The sequence below is a fragment of the Nymphaea colorata genome, chromosome 1, assembly GCF_008831285.2.
Source record: "Nymphaea colorata isolate Beijing-Zhang1983 chromosome 1, ASM883128v2, whole genome shotgun sequence".
In the NCBI taxonomy this organism is placed as follows: Eukaryota; Viridiplantae; Streptophyta; class Magnoliopsida; order Nymphaeales; family Nymphaeaceae; genus Nymphaea; species Nymphaea colorata.
The window spans coordinates 4,172,995-4,196,324 of NC_045138.2; the positions used below are offsets into that span (position 1 = coordinate 4,172,995).

The following is a 23,330-nucleotide window of genomic DNA, read 5'->3' on the forward strand; positions in this document are numbered from 1 at the left end:
TGTAAGCCTAGATCATAAAAAATACACCATAATCATTCCATTTAAGCAGTTTGGTTTTTGTACATGACCTAGTGGTATGGGACCTATCAATTACCATATATATATTTAGGGAAGGGGTTCTTCACTCACATTTGGGAAAATAGGGTTTATGCTTATATTTTTGAAAATGTTCAACTTGGCATATGCAAAAATTTTGAAAAAATTGTTTGGCCCCTGTACAAATTTTAAAAATACTTTTCGCCCTTCTTTAAAAAGAAATTTATAGGTCAGCCCATATATATATATATATATATATATATATATATATATATAGAGAGAGAGAGAGAGAGAGAGAGAGAGAGAGAGAGAGAGAGAGAATGAGAGGTTGAATTGTTTGCAGTAACATTCTACCTAAAGAATAAACAAACATGGAAAGAAGAAAGCCACAGCCTTCTGTGCTGAATTTGGGAAATGAAAATGAATGACATCCACAAATTCCAGAATGACGGTTCCATATTGGCATATTCAACAATTCTGTCCCTGTCGATTGATATCACAGGCATCAGAAAAAGCAGATAAAGGAGTCTCATGACTGCCGACTTATTCAAGTTCAAACCAAAGCTGTACATATTCCGTGTGGACCACCACTGCTTGCTGTTCTCTGTTTTTTTTTTAGGTAGTGCGTGGGCTTAGGTTAATAAAATAAATGCAAAAAATGTGAAAAAAAAAAATTGAGTCAACTAATGCCAAACCGCCAACATAAGATATGTACGAGTGTGCACGCACCCACCCACATGTACACACCTAATTTTAGGTTCTAATTTTTTTTTCTTCAATAAAGTAAGAGTCATTTGGTAAAGAAAACAATATATAACTATTACATGAATATAACCCAAAAATTGGAACAGATTCGATATAAATGTTGAATAAATTTACCCCAACTTTTGAAATAGACTCCAAGTGCATTTTGTGACATCAATATTCATAAGCCAGTTTTTTTGTCTTTTATATAATAAATAAAGACGGGAAGATTATAGTAAGAAAAAATTTTCATTTACACAACAAGATCAAAAAGAGACTTACTCGTAATTATTTTTTTTCACACATTTTTTCATGAAATTATCGTGCGAAGCCCAAAATGGATTTGCATTAATTTCAAACATGGATAATGTTAGCTGTAATTTTGTTTAAGAAATTCCTTTTTAAGAAATTTATTGACAAAAATAGACAAAAAATGCTCTTATAATTATCTACCTAAAAAAAAGTAAAGTTGGGATCCGAAACAATTTAATGGATGAGTCATAGATCCAGATCCAATCTACCTTACTTAAAAAAGCAACAATATCCTTCATAATGGATCCAACCCATTTGCACTATACAAGAGTTGCTGCACTAGTCTTGTGTTATCTTAACCAAAGAAACATACTTAATTAGGGAAAATATCTTCATTGAGAGACAACAGGTTTCCGGGTCTCAATTTCGATCCAAACAAACCAAGCATAGCCCGAACTTCGTTCAAGCTCGGCGAGTCGAATTGGGTCGAGTCGCAACTATCCTCACCGAGCTGTCGCTTAACTAAGCTCGGTCTGATAAAGTAGGCTGAGTTGACCGTGCTAAGACGTGACTCGACCCAGTGGGCCAAACGAACTGGACCCAGACCTGGGTTTGATCCAACCAAGTTAATGATTTGCTCTCCCTCTTTAATAACTAAAATGGGGCAGGTTAGTCATTATTGTGAAAGCGAGGGATGAAGGAGGCTGCCCGTTCTGCAAGCAAAGGCGAAAAACACGATTAGATTTTCGGAACGGTCCTTGATTCGAAAAAAAAATTCTCGCCCGGGCGCCGACGCGGCGAGGAAGAAATCGACACGAGGTGGCGACCGAGCGTTGAACGCCTCCTCTCCTCTTCGTCGTCGAGATTGTTCGTTGGCCATTTGGTGGTGTTTCTGCAGGTACTCCGTCAATCATTTAATTTTTCTGGGCCCTTTCCTTTTGAAGTTTTTGATCCTTTGTGTGGGAAAATCAGTGTGCCGATCATGCCGGTCGTCTCGACAGAAGGGGGTCTCGGATTCACGGGATTTCTGTCTCAATTGGTATTCAGTGTTTCTTGATGAATTTCTAGGCCTAGAAGATGGACGAGAAAGGACAAAAAACACAAATTGGTGATGGTTTTTATTGTTGTTTAGGATAAAGCCTTCGTCCATTTTCGTGGTAGTTCCTAATGTTGGTGTTGTCTTCCTTAATTGTGAAATTTTGCTTTCATGCACGAGCTCCTGAATGTGTTATTGCTGATTGATTGTCGTATTGATGGCTCCTTTTGATCATTCTTCTTGATTGGTTTGTTGGAGCGGTTTCATTCTCATGCTAGTAAGCTCATTTGACCTCTCTATTAATGTTGATTCGTATGCACGTATATTTCGTTTGTTTCCTCTTGAGCTTAAGAAAAATGGATTAAGAACTTAAAGTTAAAACCCTATCACGCTGGTGGAGATTTTGTGTATTTAGTTGCTTGCTCCATCGCAAACTTGTGCCATTTTGTTCGCATCAGGAGAATCACATGTTTAGTTTGATCCGCTAAATATTCTCTGCTGAATTGCTCTTGGGGTTGAATTTGGGTTTGTGCTCTAAAGCCATTGTGCTCTCATGGTCATCAATCTGTATCTGGTTGACTATGAGTAGCCTTGGCTAAGTCACAAGGGGCCCACCCGCACCTGCATCAGTGTGGGTGCGGCCTGACACGGCATCAAATGAGTTTTGGCCATTCTGAAAAATGTTTTGACCGAGTTTTCATTGATATATTGATTCAAGGTAACCTTGATAAAAAAAAGTTAAAAACATAGACAAATAAAATTACTTATATAACAAATAGCATGTGTGTGTGTGTGTTATATATATATATATATATATATATATATATGTATATATATATATATATATATGCTCTCGCTGCACCCGCACCAAATTTTTTTTGGAACTTGCCGCATCCCGCACTCGCACCCTGCACCCGTGTGACATAGCTCGGTGGGGGCTGTTGGGTGATTAATTTAAGAGTCAATTCGATGAGTACCTTAAAATACGAACTAATCATATAGTTAGCAATAATAAGAGTGCTCCCTGTTATCCTTGGTTTTTTTATTACTGATCTCCTGTTCGTGTTGGTTCACCTCTTCATTAGCAAACTCATGGATTAAGTTTACAAGTTTCTGATGTTGCCTTGCTCTATTCATCTTTCACATGAATATGCTACAAGAATTATTACGTGTTCCAATCCAAATTTTCATTGACTGAGATGCACATTTTCTTTTTGCAACTATGGTGCAGTTGTGAGACATTGATTGGTTGGTGGAAGTATGTCGACTATTGCGCCATTCATTGAAAGGGCAACAAGTGACATGCTGATTGGTCCTGACTGGGCAATAAACATTGAGATATGTGATATAATCAATGCAGATCAAGGGTATCAACTCTAACACCTCTATATTCCTTCAATGTTCTGGACCTTTTATAATATGCTATTCAATTAGCTTACTAGATATCTATGTGAATGCTAGTTGATCTTTTTGGTTGTTCATCATATTTCTTTAGAAGAAACTGGAAGTGCTTGCTCGATTCACGTTTAAGTAACAGTAATGTAGCTTGTTGTTGTGCCTGAACTCTAAACATTTTATGCTCGATACCATGGTAAATATAAAGTTAGACGCATATATGGAAGCAAGTAAATATTTTACTTGTTGCGATTTAGTCTAATAGGTGAATAGACATATTTTCCATGGACATTCCTTGTCAAATCTATTCCTTGTTGTAATTAATTGTTGACGGTCTTGCTTGATGTGAGTGGACTTTAATGGATTTTTTTCCTTCTTATTTTTGTTGCAGAGTTGTTTAATTAAAATTTCATAATTCTTAATTTGGTTGTGATTCCATCAAGATGAATAAGGTATAGGCCTACCACATGGGTAGAATTCTATTTCTACCTCATATCATTTTTGTTCTCCATGGTGAATAAGAAGAAGAAAGGCAAATGAGAGAATGAAGTAATGAGCAGTCCAGCAAGATCAAGATGCATAATTCCTTGTTGATGAACCTTGTGCCACCAAAAAGCAATTGAATATACTGTGATCACTTAAGTTCTTTAAAGAGCTCAAGTAAATCTTTTCAGCTCCAATCTATGTGAGTTAAATTATATTTTTTTTCCACATAAAACTGACCCAAATGGCCCATATGATAAATCTTAACCTACCTCATAACTGTTTTTGTCTCATATGAAGAAAGGGCTGCAAATGAGGGCAAATAGTAATATGAAATATGGGCATACAAATCCTTGAATATTTTTTCTCAATCTTTCATATAAACTATTTTCATGTCCTATGTACATGAGTTATTATGACTGCTGACTGCCCTTAAGGAGTACACACATCCTCACTTTTTGGACTCTATGTTCAACAGTACAAGTATAGTACGTACTTTGATATCAACTGTAACTATTTGGGTCAGACTGAACAAGTGCCTTGTCTGATTGATTTCAGTCTGCTCCCTATCCAACTTCATTTCATACATCAACTTTTGACAATTGATAGTATAACACAAGTGTATAAAAGTTTTTCGGAATCTTCAATATATGACTATTTTTAAGTCCTTCCGTAGGATGTTATACAAATGTATGGTGGAAAGCTCCAGATAAGAGCACAAAAGTGAGATACATGCATAAAAAAGGGAGAAGAGAATGGGCTACAAAAGCTTCTAGATGATGTGCTCAAAGCACTAATAAGGAATCATGATAATACTATTTCATTGCTCAATTATGTGCAAGAGAAGCATAAATTATGATGAAGACAATAACTAGCTCTTGTCCAGTGCACTATTAGTACAAAGCTAGCTGTTGGGAACTGGCTAATATCTATCTCTTGCCCATCTACATATCACCAAAATCCTAAAGCCGAAAAGGAAACTATGGAAAGGAACAGTAAACTAAGAATGAAAGTTCAACATAATATTAAACAGAGGAAGAAAGAAGAAGAACAATTCAATTGATGAAGAAGGAGATTACAAGAGGAGATGATTACAAACGACAAAAGGACTACATTGCATTGCTCAATTGGGGAAGCTCTAAACCTATTTATAGTTGCTAAGTAGGTGAGAGTTTATATTAATGTAGGTTGGTGGTTACACTAATCATGGTGGTTGGGAGTAGTGATTCTGGACTTCTCTGAGAGCATGTGAAATATCTGATTGAGTTAAATACCATAGCTTACATGGTGCTTGCAACAACACTAGCATAAGGAATATGCGACATATACTGCTTTTCATGACTAGTTTGTGGAGAGGCTTCAGTAGACAACTTTCTGAGCCGAGCATCTAAAGGCAAGGAGATTGGAGAAGCCTTCAACATTCCAAAGAGATGCAAGACTTTCTTGATATATGCTTCCTGGCTGAGATATACATATTTCCATTCCTAGTATCTTCTTTGCTGCTCCTAGGTCTTTCACCTTGAATTCTTTGCTAAGCAGCTGCTTTAGTTTATCAATTTCAAACCTTTCCTTGGTAGCTGTAAGCATGTACAACAACAAATAGATCAAGGAGCTATTAGGTAATATATTAAAGTAAAAACAAGAACCATAGTTGCTTCTTACGAAGTTGTGGCTAAACATGAAGGAGTCGAATCTCTGGTACCATTGACTTGGAGACTGCTTCAGCCCGTATAGTGGTTTCTTCGGTAGGCATACATAATCTTCTTTCTTTTTCGTGACAAAACCTTCAGGCTGTTGCATGTAGATTTGCTTGTCTAGGTCTCCATGCAGAAAAGCCGTCTAACATCTAGTTGCTCTAATTCCAAGTCAAGTTTTTCTACTACAACCAAAAGTAAACGAATAGAGGTATGTTTAACGGCAAGAGAGAAGATGTTATTATAGTCAATGCCTTCTATTTGATTGTAGCTTTTAGCAACTAGACGTGCTTTATATTTAATCTATTTGTTGTCAGTCTCTTTCTTTTTGAAGACCCACTTGCAGTAGTCTTATACTCTTTATCTTTTATTTCGGTCAAGGCACTAAGACCCATGGTTTGTTCTTGTGAAGAGATTGTAACCTCTTCATGCATAACCTGCACCCATTTGTCAGAATCTGGACTTGAAATGGACATACTTATGTTCATTTCCCTCATCTGTCTCCTTTGTAGCTAACAGAGTACAAGCAAGGCCACATTCAAAATATCTTGATAATAATTGAATTGTTCTCCTTTGTCTATCTCTGGTGATAGAATATGGTTCTTCTTCTGGAATAAATTCTACTTGATCATCATCTCTAGATCAAGGACTTGGCTTATCATCTAGATGAGGAGAATGACTTGGCAGTTGGCCAACAGGTGATTGATCAGTCTGCAACTCCACCTGCTCATTAACGTCCTTTTTTTTTATCCAGATGCAATTATCTTTCTCGTGGAATACATCTTAGATTCATTAAAAGTTACATTTCCTTCAATAATAATTCTAGGACTTTTGGAATCAGGACACCAAAACCTATATCCTTTTCTCCCTGAAGTATACTCGAGAAATATGCATTTCTTGGACTGAGGCTCAAGTTTCCCTTTATTAGAATATATGTACGTTGATCATCCAAAAATTCTTAAATGAAAAATAATTAATGGGCTTACCTAAGGATACTTCTTCTGGAATTTTAAAATTTAAAAGAGCAAAAGGAGAGTAGTTACTAGATATGTTGCTGTAGATACGACTTCTGTCCAAAACTCTTTCTACAGATGTTCGCATTTAGCAGCATACATCATCGAGGTCCCTCTAAAAGAGTTCGATTCATATGCTCAACTACTCCATTTTGTTGTGAAGTTCCCTTCACAGTTCAATGTTGAGTGATTCCTACCTTCTTGTAGAAGGCTTCCAATTTGAGTGAGCAAAACTCAAGACCATTATATGTTCTCAACCGTTTCATTCTTTTACTTGTCTAGTTTTCAATAAGGGTCGTCCGCTGCTTAAAATAAGTCAAAGCTTCTAACTTCAACTTTAGAAAATAGACCCAGACTTTCTTTGGGAAGTCATCTATAAAGGTGAGTGCATAGCTTGCACCACCTTTAAATGGTACTCGAGAGGGACCTCATAAGTAAGAGTATACAATCCAACGTACTCCCAGTGTACCTTTTGTGCGATGGATGATAGTGTCAAAGCTTACTCTCTGTTGCTTGCCAAGGATGTAGTACTTGTAAAACTCTGGCTTCCCGTTACTCTGACCATCAAGTAGCCATGCATGGAGAGTATGGTCAACCCTTTTTCACTCATGTGTCCTAACTTCGTATGCCACAACTTGGTATTATCTTGACTTGTTGTAGATGTCATGGCAGCTCCAGTAATTGTAGATCTGAGTAGCGTATATAGATTTCCAGATCTAGCCACTTTCATGAGGACCAAGACACCTTTGCTCTTTGCTGACTTTAAGAACTCCACGTTCTGTATACTGGCACCTTTTGACTCTAAACCACCAAGAAAGATGAGGTTTTTCATAAGTCCTACGACATGTCGAACATCTGTAAGCGTTTTGATTATGCCCTCGTGCATTGTAACTCTAACCGTTCTTTTCTAATATTTTGCATAATGAAACATTTCCCCTAAGAAGAGCTCTACCTTCAACCGATTCGTACGTAGAGAATCATTCTCTATGGGCCATGACATGGTAGGAACTGCTAGAATCAAGGATCTACTTATTAATCAATCACTTGGACATGGCAGCTAGTAGGACAAATTCATCTTCCTGTGCGATGTTGGATTTAGCAGGCTGCTCCTTTTCATTTTGCTTCTTCTTCCTGTCTATTAGTTTGTAGCACTCCTCTATTATATGACCTTTCTTCTTGCAATATTTGCAAAACTTGAATTTTTCTCTTGATTTGGTCCTTGATTTAGATCTAATATTTGTTTGCTTGCTCCCTAGGCCTTCTTCTTGCAGTCCAAGCTTCCGGTTGGCTTTGGGCTGATGTTTCAGTAAGCTCTTTATCCATAAACTCTTTAGAGAAAAGAGCTGCTTTCACCTCTTCTATGGAAATCGTGTCTCTTCCAACACATATGGTCTCCCTAAAATTCTTATAAGAGGGTGGTAGCGAGCATAACAATATGACGGCCTGATCTTCATCTTCAATCTTAACATCACAATTCTCTAGATCCATGATGATAGACTTAAACTCATCTAAATGAGCCTTTGAAGACACTTTCATTCATTCGGAGGGACCATAACTTATGTTTTAATTTTTAAATAAAGCTTACTTGCGAGCATCTTAAATTTAGTTGACATTTTTTAACTCTAGTAGGACCAGCAGGATAAATGGATCATATCGCAAACAGGTGTTTAAATATTCAGATCAGAGTATAGCCCAATGGGTTGGATTGGATCCAAAATAGAAAACAAGTAACCCAATTGCCCAAAAGGTCTGGACCAAGTAAACTGGGCGGGATAAAAATGGATCTAATTAGGATCCAAAAAGAAAAGATCCAAAGCCAACCATTGGGTTGGGTTGGTCTGAATGGAAAGCAATGTTGGACTAAAAAGAATTGATGTTGGTCCAACAATAATGGATTGGATTGTAAAATCTTGACCCAAATAACAAAAAAGGTTTTATTAGACTAGATCTTAAGAAAGAGTTGGACTAGATTAAAGAAAATCAAGACCTGTTAATGGCTCCATTGTGGGTAAAAAATACGGATTTAATAAATTATTAGAATCCAAATAAAAAAACACTTTCACCCTTTTCTCTCTCCCTCATTCTCTCTCTCACCCTCTTCCCTTCCTTTTTCCCTCTCTCATCCTCTTCTTTTCCTTTTCCTCTCTGCACGTGTGATGGCCCCTCTTTTACATATTTTCTCTTCATTTTTTCTAATTATTTTTTCTCTCTCCTTTACATTTTCCTCTTGTGATGGCAGCTCTTACCTTTTTCTCTTCTCACCTTGTTATTTCTCTTCCTCCATTGCTTCCTCTTTGCCTTTCTTCATTCACCATAGAAACACCATGAGACTGACAAACACTACAAGCAATGGACAGCCAATGGTTTGATGGTCTCCGGTGGTGCGAGAAGTGGAACGCCTGGCAGAGGACACACAATGAATGACCGGCGTATAGGTGTGGCTCCAGTGAATGAAACTGCAGCGGACAAGGTGAACTATGACAAGGCAAAAAAAAAAAAGCTGTTTATGTGTTTTCAATAATTATCGATGGAGTAAGAGGCCTGCATCGGATGTAGAGCAGCAATGGTGCCAATAGGAAAGAAAAGGACCATGATGTCGGACGAGGGAAAATAGGGCACTAGAAGAAGAAAAAGCTATGGTACCAGTTTTTTAGGGTATTGAGCAGAGGAAGGGAGAAGAAAGAACAATTCTATTGATGAAGAAGGAGATTAGAAGAGGAGATGATTACAAATGAGGGGAAGAGAACTACACTGCATTGCTCAACTGGGGAAGCTCTAAACCTATTTATATAGTGACTAGGATCATTCTAGATGTGATTAATCGCTAGGTAGGTGAGTTTATCATTATTGTAGGTTGGTGTTGGAAGTAGTGAGTCTAGAGTTCTCTACATTAATGTTTATCTGGACACTTCTCTAATAATGATTGTAAAAGAATATATATGTACATAAGATTATATGATTGTAGATGTCTGCATATGCAGTATGTTGACATACATATATATTATATGTGCACATATGTATTTGTTTTTTAACAGTTTTATCATCAAGCCGAATCTCTATAATTGTGTTTAAGTTTTTTGAGAAAGAGCAGAATTGGTTCATCTTTGCAACAGAATGTCTGTTTTTTGCTTCTTCTATCCCGCAGTTATGTACTCATCATAACTCTCAAGTCCATGCATCTAATTCAAGTGTTGTATTCTTCTGGTTTTTTGTGTTTCTTAAGATTAAGTACTTCTGTCAGAATTTGGTTTGGTATTTGCTTGTAACCTTATTCAACAATTTGCAAGTTTGTGTCATATTGCACTTTCTCATTGCCTTTTGGTATCTCTGGTTGAATGCCAAATTTCTTTTTGGACTCCAGGCAGGCCAAAGAAGCCATAAAAGCAATCAAGAAGCGTCTTGGAAATAAAAATTCTAAAATACAAATTCTTGCTCTTACTGTGAGTATTTTCTCCCTTTTGTATTCGCTCATTTGTTTATTATCAGTTAATTGACTGAATAAAGGCTTCCTATGTTTTGTATTTTGCGACAGAGTATTTAGATATGTGGCTAAGTTGGATGATCAGCAGTAGATTGTAGCTAGGGCTGCAGACAAGCTGTCACAACTTGTGCTCAAGTGAGCCCAGAACTTGTTGACCATACTCCATCAGAAGGTCAACAACTGGGTAGCTCTGTCCTACCTGTTAGTGCATGGCCAACCTTAACACACACACACAGAGAAAGAGAGAGAGAGAGAGAGAGAGAGAGATTTTAAAACCCTGTGACTCAGGATTGAACTAGGAGGCAATTGCGCTTGTGACTCAGCCTGGTTTTCAATTCATTTTTCGAGAATATTGATATACGTATAACGGCACTTTAAGCACATTATAACATTGATGTATGATATACTAGTGGTCTAGTATTATAATATATATGTATATATAGAATGAAAATGTTCTTAATATATTTGTTACAATTTTTATAGTCAGAAAAGCACCTGGGCAGGTCTTTCTGACTAGACTGGGTGGCCTAGGTACCTAGATAAAAAAAATGTTTTACTTTTTTCTCCTATGTTCTTCTAGTTTTACCTTTTTCATTCTTCTTCCTTTCCTTTTTGACCTATTTTCCTTTTTATTTTTCTGTTCCTTCTACTTCTCCTTCTTGTCAAATTCCCCTTCATATACTGTTTTTGGACCCACCTAAGCGCTGGCTAGGCCTTTCTGGAGGGTCACTGCCTAGGGCCCCTAGCGCTTTTGATTACTAGGCTACAACTAAAGCATTACTAATTTACTATATGTATATGCATCATTTATGTGTAATATAGAGTGAAACTTTGGAAGAAGATGTAAACCCACCCATGATATTTAATGTCATTTGCATAGCATGTTTGTGTAACATACATTATACACATTATGTATGCATGAATGACTCACTAACTGGGACTTGGGCTTGCTCAAAAAAATTTGCCTGATTTGGGATAAACTCCGGTGACTTGGCATGGTCATTCCCTAACCCATCTGAGCCTTGTTAATAACTTAATTCCTAGTTTTCCCTTTCCTTTGTCCAGGTTGGGAAAATGAGTACTGGTCAGCCTAGTCAACTTAGTTAGCAAGGCTTAGTTTCTAAGAACTGGCCATCTGTGCTTCAAAATGAAAATGTTCTGCTTCAGTTTATATGACTGTTGGCTCTTCTAAAGCATGCAATGTTACGTAATTTTTAAGTTTGGGAACTTGATAGTTTTTGGTAACATGTAAAGCTACACAAAGTTAAAGATAATACATTTGGTCTACGATCCTTTATTACTTAGGGCAGGATCACAATCAAAATAAGATAAAACTGAATTATGACTTGATTGGGCTTAAATGGGTCCTTTGGTCCAAAATTGAAGATGGCTCCTAGTTTGCTGGTCCTGGTCGGGCTCCATCTATCTGTTTGATTTTGATCCTGCTAAACAGTTAAAGTGTTGGGTGAGCATGGGACAGGCCAGTCTTGAACTGAGATTGAACCTGAGTCATTTATGAACACACTTGGTTCTAGCATTATAAAGAAGAAGATATTTCATTCCACTTGTTTGGATAGAATTACCAGGTCTCATCAAACAAGTACTACTGAAAATCAAAGAACTCAAAGCAAATAAGCCTCAAAACTTATCACTCATCTCTTACTAGGTGTTTGTCACAGTGCAACCTGTTTTAACAGGCTGTGATCATTGTAAGATGGTACTAGCAGTTTACCAATAGAAAAACAACTGATGATGCATATGATGGCACATAATAACTCTTTGGTTTTCCTTCTGTGGACTCAATTACTGCAGATGAGTGAATTATTTGAAATAGCCTATGCATCACATGTTATCAATTAGTTTAAAACTTTTATGCTGGTTTTCAAGCCCATCTAGTGCCTTCTTGGCTGGTATGTTTTACATTTTCGAGCAGTTAGATGGGCCAAAAATAAATAATGATGATAGTGGTGATTTCCCTGTGTCTTGGACTCTACACTGTTTACTTTTTACTGGGTCTTGGTGTAGATATCTGGTCTCTTTAGGTCTACAAGAGCCATTTATTGCTTGCAGCCCGTATGTAAATGTTCTCGCATGTGTGAAGTCCTAGTGCCTTTATGTATGGATTGACTCTAAGACTGATGTACACTTTTGGTCGTGCCCTAGGGCTATGATCTACTGCATTCTGGGCACAAATTGTGAATGAAAGTAAAGTGGTTAGTAGCTAATTTTTTGTTCACTCTCACCACAATATTATGACAGCTTATAGTTTTCCTTTCTCCCTCTCTTGCATTCATTAACTTGTGTTCTTCAAAGCTTCCATGAAATGCAAACTGCACAATTGTGATCAAAAGCTTGTCGCGTTCAGTTAGGACCTTCAACACCATACAGGCTGAAGGAAGATTGGCCTAAGAGAGTGATGATATTAATTAAAGATAAGAACAAAAACATGACCAAGAATATAGTGATGGTGAGGATAAGATAGGGGTTTGGTGCATTAAGCCCATAATTTTGCATTTAGGGAATTCTCAGATTTTGGTGTGATGGATATGAGATGGCAGCATGCGATGCCACCACAGCCTGTCATGTCTGAGAATTGAGTTCTTTGAAATGTGACCTTAGTGTGTATCATAGACACAGATTTCACATTGTTAAAAAAAGAACAAGCAATCTTGACATTGAAAAGAAAAGAAAGAACAAATGTTGAAGAGAAACATTTTTTGAAAAGAACATGAAAATAAATTTATTTCATTTTTATCTTGCTTTTCCGTTTTCTCTTTTTTTTTTTCCATTAATATATTATCATGGATTCAACTTTAAACTTAAATAGATTGTTTATCATTATCAAGACATTATTTTTATCATTTTGCCTAGTTAGTTTTTTATAACTTCTTATTAGTGTCCCATTTATTTTATTTTTACCTAATTTTTAGTTTTTTTTTTTAATTTTGCCAAGACTTTCTTGTGGAAAACAACTTTACTGAAAAATACCCGAGGAAAATCTTGCCATATCAAGAACAGTATTTATGGCTAGGGTGTGTGCGTAACATAATGGTTTTTTTATGATGAATATCTTTTGCAGTTATTGGAAACAATTAGCAAGAACTGTGGAGACTATGCTCATTCTCAAATTGTTGAGCGCGATATTTTGCCTGAAATGGTGAAAATAGTTAAGAAGAAGGTGATATCTCTCACTGATGATTTCTAGTTTGTGTTTCCGTGTTGGCTCTTTGATTAAAATGTAGTGCTTTTCTGTAATTTTTTATGTTATGCAGCCAGATTTGCATGTAAAGGAACAGATATTATCTCTTCTGGACACATGGCAGGAAGCTTTTGGAGGTCATGGTGGAAAGTATCCACAATTCTATGCTGCTTATATGGAACTCAAAGTACTAAGTCTCCAACACTGACATCCACTTTTACATGCTTTTTCTTATGATGGTTTAACCATGTGAAACTTTACTCTTCTGGTGGGATCGATTTGTTTATCTATATTTCTCCTTCATGGTTTATGCAAGTTGTCTTGTGGTCTTTTGTTGGTTGTTTCTTTTTTTTTTTCTGGGTCTGAGGGTTTGGAGGGGGGGGTTGTAGTTTCTTGTAGAGAAGGATTTAAAGAGGGCCACACATTCAAGTTATGTTGTTCATACTAGTTATCCAAGGTAGTTATTTCAATCATGTTGCATTGATTACCCTCTCCTGTTCTGAAAGGTTGTATGGATACTGAGACAAAAAAAAGTCATTTTTCATCTCGTTTCAAAGTAACAGTTTCTAGATTTTAATGATCATTTCTTTCAGAATGGTCGTTCAAAAAGCATGACATTTGTAAGGTACCAAATTTCATAGGGATCTTCAAGGCATTAGTTTGTAAAGAATGCTATTTTCTGTGACTCTGAATTATGCTCACATGATTGAACTTTTCTGGAAGCTAAACAATCTTGACACTTTAATTAATTATGATGCAGAACACACACACCTGAGCTTTTTCTCAATCACGCTGCACTCAAGTTTAAAACTTTGTGATGTTAGTCTGAGGTTTCAAATCATGCAACAGACTTAAATGCTCAAGTATCTTCACAAAGTTGCTTAAGATTTTATACCTGGTGAATCAAAAGGCAAGCTCTGAAAGAGAGATGAAGGCTTTGATGTTGACTTCATTTTAAATATCTTTATGGCTAAGTGATGTCAAAAGATGATTTTGATTTGGATTGCAGAATGCTGGGATAGATTTTCCTCCACGAGTAGAAAATGCAGTGCCTCTATTTACACCTCCACAATCCCAGCCTGTAGTACCAACCTCATCTCATGTATCAAGATACGAAGAGTCAACTGTCATGACATCCATGCCATCTGATGCGTCTGATCTCAGGTACAATCCTAGTTACACCTTGCATGCCTTACCTGTCAAAGGCCTTTCTGTTTTTGAACTTTGAAGGTGCAATCCTTTTCTTACTGCATAGCTGTTTAGGCTCAGATGCTGTTTTTTCCTTTTTCAATATGTTTTTTTGTGTGTGTGATCTTTTTTTTCTTCAACATAGAGTCATAGACATTGTAAGAAAATTTGTCAACTATGTGGTTGTGAACGTATATAATTGTCATCCCTTTAATCCTTTTCCAATTTGTTTCATGCTGAGTTTTTTTCCAAGGAGCCCACAGGATTTGGACACAGATATCAGTGTTTGATTGATATTTCACTATGCAAGGAGTGTTAGAAGCTGCAATGAGTGTTGAGTGCATGGTGTTAGGCAGTTTAGAAATGGGTTACTCTTTAATTCCAATTAAATCCATAAATAGTTCTTATTTTCTTGTGCAAAATGAAGCACATTGAAAAAATTACAAACAACCACTCAATATTTGTGCCATTAACAAATGAATGCCCAACTTTTCAGGGCTCACAAATGTGCACTGAAGTTTTCCCTGTATTTCTCAAATTACCTCTTATAATAAAAAAATATGAAGCTAAAGGCATATTTTTTACCATTGTCAAAAAAAATGTGTACGGGTATTATACGGCGAGGAAAAAGATAGGTATAATACGGCAAAGTTATATATCTCGGGAATAAAACGGAAAAAAGACAGCAAATTTTTAAAAAATAATTAAATAATCCTGATAATTATATAAAAATAAAGTACATGAGAAATGAAAAAAAAACATTGAAAAATGACTAGATAAGCAACAAATTAAAATTAGATAGTGAAAACTAACAATTCAGAACTCACTAATTATGAGACCCTTCGCTCATCTGGAGCCTTCTGAACCAGACCTTATTAGAGCAGGACACAGAAATACTGCCCTACACATTGTGATCAGGTTGCCAGAAGAATTCCTCGTGATTCCAATTAACAGTATGAAAAATGAGCCTCCAACACTCTAACAACCAATTGGTTAAGCCAACTTCTGTTCCCACTAAGACGACACCCAAGGATATCCCCATGTGGATATCACACAAGAAGAAGCCAGCAACAGAATAATCGCAACAAAAAATTTATCTTGATGTTGCAAATTACAGAAAATATGGGAACTTGCTTATTGCTATTGTAACTGTAATGACTGTATAAAATCTAGGGAAAGGAAAATCAAAACTCGAGAGTGAGAATCATGAGTCATTTTCTCATGGATGTTCGTTCATAATAGATGCAAACAACACAGAGCCCTCTCACCATTAATGCTCGACTAACCAACAAATAACATAATAAAAGTAAAGAGTTAAACTGTTGTAAAACAGAGCCCTCTCACTGCTTGTCCGTCCGGCGACTCCCCTTTTCAGTCGAATGAATGAGAACGAGAAGGAGACGAAGGAGAGGACAGCGATTTCGTCAGCCTCTGGCGACTCCCGTCGACCCCTCTCACCGCTCGTCCGTCTGGCATCCCCTCTTCAATCGAATGCCCTCGAATGAGAAGGAGAAGGAGACGAAGGAGAGGATCGATTTTGTTTTTAAGTTTTTAACCTAAGCTCTCTTTTCTTATCTAAAAATACATTTTTGCCATTAAAAGGGATGATCAAGTTTAAAAGAAAACCAACTTTTCATAAAAATTACACGTTGTGCCATTTTTTTTACTCGTGCCTTCAAAAAAAGGTGAAAGAAGTGTATAAGACGCGTTTTATATGCTTTTTTATTTTTTTCAAAAAAACGCGTCTTATTCCCATTTTATTCGCTGGAAGAGTTTTTGGTGAATAATACGTTTTTTTTTTACAATGTTTTTTACAAGATTACCCCTCTTGAAAACAAAATATCTAAATAAATAAAAAATATAAAAACAAATAAAATTGTTGTTCATGGTGCCTCGCTGACAGCAACCCTCGCCAGATAGTGAGGGTTGGTCCTCATTGTCTACAATGATTTTTTTTTATTATATTATTTATTTATTTAAATATTTTGTTTTTAACAGGGGCAACCCTCTGTTTCATGTTTTTTTATTGGAAGCTTTGGTTGAAGAAATATAGGTAAAACTTGGTCAGACGTGTTAGCCCTGAAAGTTTAGGTGGTGATTTGTGAATGGTCCAAACGCTGAGCAGCTGTTTGTAATTTTTACATGTATAAACTATGGAAAGTACTTTATTTTGGATGTGAGGCAGATGCCTTGTCGTGATTTTCAATTTTTCAAGTCTGTATTTATGTAGATTTTTTTTAACAATGTTGATAAGACTGTACTTTTATGTAGAATATAGAGTATAGAGGTGCTTGCTGGAGAATAAATTGTCATTGGACGTAATTGAGGACTCTCAGGTCCAAAATCAATCTGGGCCTATTTCCACATGCTGCTAATAGACAAGGAAAAAAAAATTACAAAGAATAAGATGAAATGGTCTAAAATGGTTGTGATAGATGGAGACTATAGTAGTGCTGGAGCATCTGCATTTCCAATGGTAGACTACATATTTGCTATGAATATCTGGGAATAGTGACATCTTTTATATTTGCTGCTGGGAAACCATGACATCCAGAGTTGATCAACTGCTTTTTTTTCTAATATTTCTCCAAATACACAAATAGTATTTGAAGTTTTTATTGAATGTAAGCTGAGCAAACTGATAATTTAAATTCAATAAAAATAAGATTAATTATTTAGAATATAAATTTGCTATGATAATAAAGTTTGTTTGTGGTTCCAAATAATGATTCCTAGGATTAGTGTTGCTAATATCAGTATGTTTTGGCCAGTAAGCATAGTATTGGCTTCTTGCTGATACAAGGTAGTGCCTGTATGGATTTATATTCTTTTTTCTATTTGTAATCAATTTAAAATGATTTAGAATATTTTTTAATTAAAAAATAACAAGGGAAATACATGCTAATACAAAATGATATGTATCATTGACCAAACCAGTATGTGGCAATATCCATATTCAACATTGCTTTGGATGTTCATTGCAATAAAGAGGTTGTAGTTGTGTTTAATTGATGTTGACATTGTATTAAAATAGCATGCACATGATAAAATAACTAGTTAACGTGCACATAATAAACAAATAGAAGGTAGTAAATGTGATTTATTTAGGGAAAAAGAGGACTTTGTTAAACTTCTATTCAGTAAGTTCAGTAATGCTGGCATGCCATGCTGAAGTTGAACAAAATGGCATCAGTTTCACTAAAGAAATGGAAGTTTTACATTCAACAATATCTTGAGCCATAAAGAACCTTTTAGAATTCTTGTATTTGAACTGATAAAATTCTAATCATGTCAATATATGGATAGATTCTTCTTACAAAGCATATATCTTTTGTGAATACTGTATAACTGTCATTTGTGCGATTAGTTGTAGAACCATTAATCAGTACTTCCTGTTCCTTCTTTTATTATTTATGATTCCCCAGGCAGGAGCGCTGAAAAAATTGCTGGTCTCTTTTTCACTTTTAATTTCTTGCAATCTAATTGCCGTCATCTTGAAACTTTGTCTTCCAATACCATTTAAGCTTTCTTCAGGTCTTGTAGAATGTGGTATATCACCATTGAAGCCTAATAGTCTATTTCTTATCTTTTTTTCTGTTTGTGTCAATTAAGTTTTATGCTATATGAAATTAGTGGGCCAGTGGCTCTTTCTAATGTGATCTGTTATTGTTCATTCAAGGAGCTTGTATTTGACTGTGTTGTCCCTATATCATAATGTAGTTTGGCAGAAATTCAAAATGCTAAAGGAATAGCTGATGTACTAATGGAGATGCTTACTGCATTGGATCCTCGTAATCCTGAGGTAGGATTAGCTCCCAATCATGTCAATTTTTTCTTTAAATTTTCTTGGTTTGTTGCCAATCCAACTATTTACTCAAATACCAATGGGTTCAAAGTGCTACTCTTTGGATGTACACTAGTACACTTCTGTTTGGTAGTGTTGACTTTTCTTGTGCTTTTAATGATATTATTGGAGGCACTGAAGCTGATGCATATATGGATATAGTTGTTCTTTAACTGAAGAAAAAATAAACTTCATTAAGGCTGGGTTTGGGTCTGAGTTCTATGATTATGTGCTCAAATGGTCACTCTAGTTGAGGCCCAGCACAAACTTGTGGGTGGACCAAGTTCTTTGAAATTCCTTGAAAACGTAGAAGTGAGAGCGTGCACATCTCGACATAATTGCAAGGTAAGTAAATTTTGGTTCTGTAACCTCCTAACTCCTGTTGTTGGCTTCAACCTGACTGTCTAACTATGTGTGTTATTGGTGAAACATCCAACCAAACTCCATGAAACCCCTTCTATGTATCTCAAGCATTAAGATGCTGCCGCAAGATTTGAATGTCAAGCAGGTGTGGCGATGTGTTAGAAAATGTATATAATTATATATATATATATATGTAGATACACACACACACACTTATTTTACTTATCTATGTATTATTATTATACATGTATGCATACCTAAGCATGTACATATGTGTATGAAGTAATAGCTATCTATATGTATATGCAATGTTATAAAAGGCGTAGTGTATAGCGTATCGCATATCGGTCAGGCCGACCTATACGCCGTATCATAACGTATGGCAAACGTAGCGTAACGTATCGTAAAATTAATTTTTTAATTGAAAAAAATATTTAACGTATCGATAATATCTCCCCAAATCGATGAATCCTCGGTTATTTTTGATGAAAATGGGAAAAATCTCTCCCTTCCACGTCTTTTGGAGTCTTTAAATACAAGAAGAAAGAGAGGGAGGAGTGTTTAAAATTTTAAAAATTAAATAATTTTTGTGTTTTTCCACTTATCATACAATAAGGTGTCTGTATCGTACGATACAGGCGATATGATTACGATACACGAGCGTATCGTGTATCGTAAGCATATCGTATAGGTTTTTTAGACCGATACGATACGTATCGTACGATACGGATAACATTGTGTATATGTATAACATGCATTGTATATAGGTGACTGGAAGGGTATTTCTGTAATGCTCATATAATCAAGCTCTTTAGCTTCAGAAGACAAAAGGAACAGATGAAAAACCTGATTTGGGGCTGCTCCATCCATCACTTGTTTTGGCCAGTTGATGAACATCTCCATTGCTTGCCATTGTGTCACTAGAAGGGTCCAACAGAGAGACGAAAAGCTCTGGGTATCCAACTTTTTGCTAAAAACAGAAAAGGTAAGTCCTTTGGGTTGGGTCTGACTCAGGCCCCCACCCAAATTTATCAATGTGTGTCCCAGTACGTACACCTAAAGTGTGGTGTGACAACACAGGCACGAGGTCATATCCCCATGGCCATGTTACTTAGATGTAAGCTTTGCATTTGCTTCCAATGCAGCTAGTCACATTTGTGGTGGAAAATATATATGGTAAGATGGGGGACAAGTTCATCAGGAGGATAGATCAAGTTTAAGAGACAATGCTGGATGGATCTTGCATAGGTTTATTTATGTCCATTGTCCAGAAACATCAAAGGAAATTTGATGTTAATGTTAACAATAAATGAGGTACCACAATAAGAAATTCCTGGTCCACATTAGTCGAAGATTGTTTAATGCCTGGTTCAATCATCCTGTTGTTTAGTTATGGCCAAATAGTTATTGGCTTTGATTACCTTAGATTTTTAGTGCCTTACCAGGTCCAGGATTGAGTAGATGGGAAAGATTCTTAATTGGCTAGTTTTGGCATGTATGGGACTTGCAAAAGAATTGCAAGTGTACATTGTGAGATTAAATTTAATGAAAGGAGGGAGGAGAGAAGTGAAGAGCCAAAGCAAAAATGCCAGCCTTATGTGATTGAGTTGATTATTTGCTGGTTAGTCTGGTGATGTTTTGGGTTTTGCCAGCCTAATGACCCAAAGCTTTTCCCACTATTTTGGACTTGGCTTCATTAAATATCATGTATTAGATGTATAAAGGAAAAGCTTTATTTAGTTATAGAAGGAACTGTGTTTTTCTATGCTGATGATAAAATGCTATTTTTAACATTATTTTGTGCAACTATGATTCCACTTGGCTTTTTGTTACTTGGAGTTGGAACGTTATTATGCTTTTAATATCACATAAAATACAATGACTTTTACATTTTTCTTTTAAGCACATCTATGTGCATGCATATGGACATCTGTGCATATACGCACACCTTTTAGTGTTTATCCATTTTTCTTTTCTCCAGATGGAGATCCCAATGATTATTATGCTTACTATGTAGTTAAGAACGTGTGGCTTGTGTCATAGTCAATCAGAAACTTTTTCCAAGTTGTACTCAAAATGCCAAATTTTCCTATCCGTTGTAAAGATAATTCCTTGTATGACTTGGACACTTCTCAAGTTTTTGCTGATGAACAAAGCCGTGTAGTTGCATGGTGCACCATTGAATTTTTCCTCCCTTAACCTTTTCCTTTCCTCTGTGCTGGAGGTCGTTTGTTCAACTTGGAATGTCACAATCATTTTTTATATTTAGCGAGCCATGTAGTGTCTTAGTTTTGGGGGAAAAAAAAAACTTTAAAGGCATGTCTTGGTTCAATGTTTTTGAAGTCATTCACACATTCTATATCTATTTTTTTATGTTACATAATTGTGTGTTGGGATCAAGATCTGCATAGTTACTCATTCTACAACTATTATCCTCTTGTTTTTATATATGCTTTTTCCATTCCATAGTCTGACGCAAGTGTAAGTAAGACAAATTGGTTGCCTGGTCATTTATCTTATTCACTATTTGTCTTCTTCTTGTGCTAACTTCATTTTCCTCCATGTGCAGGGAGTGAAGCAAGAAGTGATTGTTGATCTTGTTGAACAGTGTCGCAATTATCAGAAGCGTGTTATGGTTCTTGTAAATAGCACAACGTAGGGACAATTGCATGTTCAGGTTCATTCTTAATAATAGTAGAATAAACTTCTTAGTGATTGAGACAAGGATATGGTATTCTGGCAGGGATGAGGGGCTGCTTGGCCATGGCTTAATGTTGAATGATGAGTTGCAGCGGGTATTAGCCAAGCATGATGAGATTGCAAAGGGAATTCCTAGTGGACCAAAAGCACCAAAGACATCTGTCTCTCCTGTTAATGTTATCCATGAGGAAGATGAATCTGAGGATGATTTTTCCCAACTCGCTCATAGGTAATTTTTACATGGAAACGCTGTTACTGCCAGCTGGAATTCCAGTATAGGGTCTCAGGTGGACTGCTTATTTAATGTGCCTTGAATCTAGTGGGTTGATAAGCACTAGTTTGTGTTCCACCAAGTGTTTGCCTGTTATACATTTGTATTCATTTCTTTGCTACTTGTTATTTTTATGATCTGTATGTTGTATCTGGATCTGCAAAACATTTTACAAACCTCTCTGTGTGGTCATGCCAGGTCTTCAAGAGATGGTACACTAGGACAGAATAGGTCTTCCACTGCAGTGAACGAGCACACAAGGATCAGCCCGCTACTGCCTCCACCTCCATCTCAGAAGGTGAATAAACCTGGTGCTAGTTCTGTCGATTATCTCAGTGGTGATACATACAAATATGAAATGCCTGAAGCGCCCAAACCCGAGCAACCTGTGTTGCCTCAGTCTTTGCCGAGCACCAATTCCAATTCTGGCTCGCAATCTCCACCTGCACCTTTTGTGTCTTCTCCTCCACCTCGCAGCACTGAACCAAGCACCACATCTTCATTTGAAAACCCATGGGGTAGTGATGGACCTTCAGTAAACTCGAAGGACGATGAGAAGCTTCCAGCTGTTTCAAAGGAGTCATCATCAACCTGCCTACCGCCACCCCCTGCCAGGTATAGTCAGAGGCAGCAGTTCTTTGAACAACAGCAGCAACAAAAGCAGTATGGTTCAGAATTTCCTAGTACGGGATTAATAAGCAAGACACAGAATCTGTCGATAAATCCATCAGGCACACAAGAGTCATCAACACCATCTAAGCAAGCTAAGCCTGAAGACAATCTATTCAAGGATCTGGTTGACTTTGCCAAGGCCAAATCTTCAAAACCTAGGAGTCCTAGATCCTCTTGATATGAGTCCAGAATTTCAGCTAGTACAGTTATTGTTTCTTGAGTTGAGGTGGGCATTATAAACATGTTTCTGGCTGTTCTTTTATATGTGACAAAGAAAAGAGAACCTCTGCTTTGTGGTGTATGGTTATTATGTGGATGCGTTCATCACTTGAATCTACTAGTGTTCTTTGCTTGTATATTTGTGAATTATGACATTGTTGTTAAGATTTATAGATTTTCTAATGAAATCTTGTCCAGTAGTTGCAGGCTAAAGATTCTAAGCAACCTGTTTGCCGGCTGGAAATTTAGAGTATTTCAAGAAAAAGCTAATACAATATAAAACTTGCTTTATGCCTAATTTGAGATCAGGTGGAACCCTTAACCTGTAGGGTTTTGGCAGTGCAGAACTCGATAAAAGTCTCGCTGAGATAATAGAATCTTGCAGAGCAAAATCATTCATACCCCTGTGAAAATGTAACTTGGAAACAAGCAATTCGTATTACAGGCCGGTTCGTGGAATAAAACAAGCATGCCACATCTGCATGTGTTCACGCACGCATAAACACTTGCATATATGACATGCATGAATTCATGCATGTGCATGTAGTCACACATGAACATATGCACACACAAACAGACATACATATATGGCACGCATGATTCATGTATGCATGCGCTCAAACACGCCAACCCTCCTGAAAAAATCTGTTTCTCCAGGTAAGGAGGTTTGAGACTTCTCACACTTTAAAGCTATGGACACAATAGTTGTATCTCATGAATATCTAAACTTTATAAAGCTG

The 23,330-nt window shown here is 36.6% G+C and overlaps 1 protein-coding gene across 3 annotated transcripts; it reads left to right on the top strand.

Annotated features, from left to right (window-relative positions):
- Positions 1–1,722: 1,722 nt before the first annotated feature.
- On the top strand, positions 1,723–22,803 carry LOC116262548 (TOM1-like protein 4). Of its 3 annotated transcripts, none has more exons than XM_031642018.2 (11): positions 1,723–1,930; positions 2,005–2,140; positions 3,300–3,435; positions 10,015–10,093; positions 13,214–13,312; positions 13,407–13,520; positions 14,343–14,497; positions 18,242–18,323; positions 21,298–21,383; positions 21,472–21,657; positions 21,898–22,803. In XM_031642018.2, the coding sequence occupies exons 3-11, from the start codon at positions 3,329–3,331 to the stop codon at positions 22,547–22,549; spliced, it is 1,560 nt and encodes a 519-aa protein (XP_031497878.1). In that variant the 5' UTR covers positions 1,723–1,930; positions 2,005–2,140; positions 3,300–3,328; the 3' UTR covers positions 22,550–22,803. The 3 variants fall into 3 exon arrangements, with proteins under 3 accessions (XP_031497878.1, XP_031497889.1, XP_031497870.1); XM_031642029.2 differs by having other exon boundaries at positions 2,005–2,071; XM_031642010.2 differs by lacking the exon at positions 2,005–2,140 and having other exon boundaries at positions 1,724–1,930.
- Positions 22,804–23,330: the final 527 nt, after the last annotated feature.

Excerpts from the sequence above, each read along its gene's own strand:
- LOC116262548 (XM_031642018.2), top strand. The coding sequence starts at position 3,329 with ATGTCGACTATTGCGCCATTCATTGAAAGGGCAACAAGTGACATGCTG. Across the intron at positions 10,094-13,213 it reads TACAAATTCTTGCTCTTACT|TTATTGGAAACAATTAGCAA; the intron begins GTGAGTATTTTC and ends TATCTTTTGCAG. Across the intron at positions 14,498-18,241 it reads TCTGATGCGTCTGATCTCAG|TTTGGCAGAAATTCAAAATG; the intron begins GTACAATCCTAG and ends ATCATAATGTAG.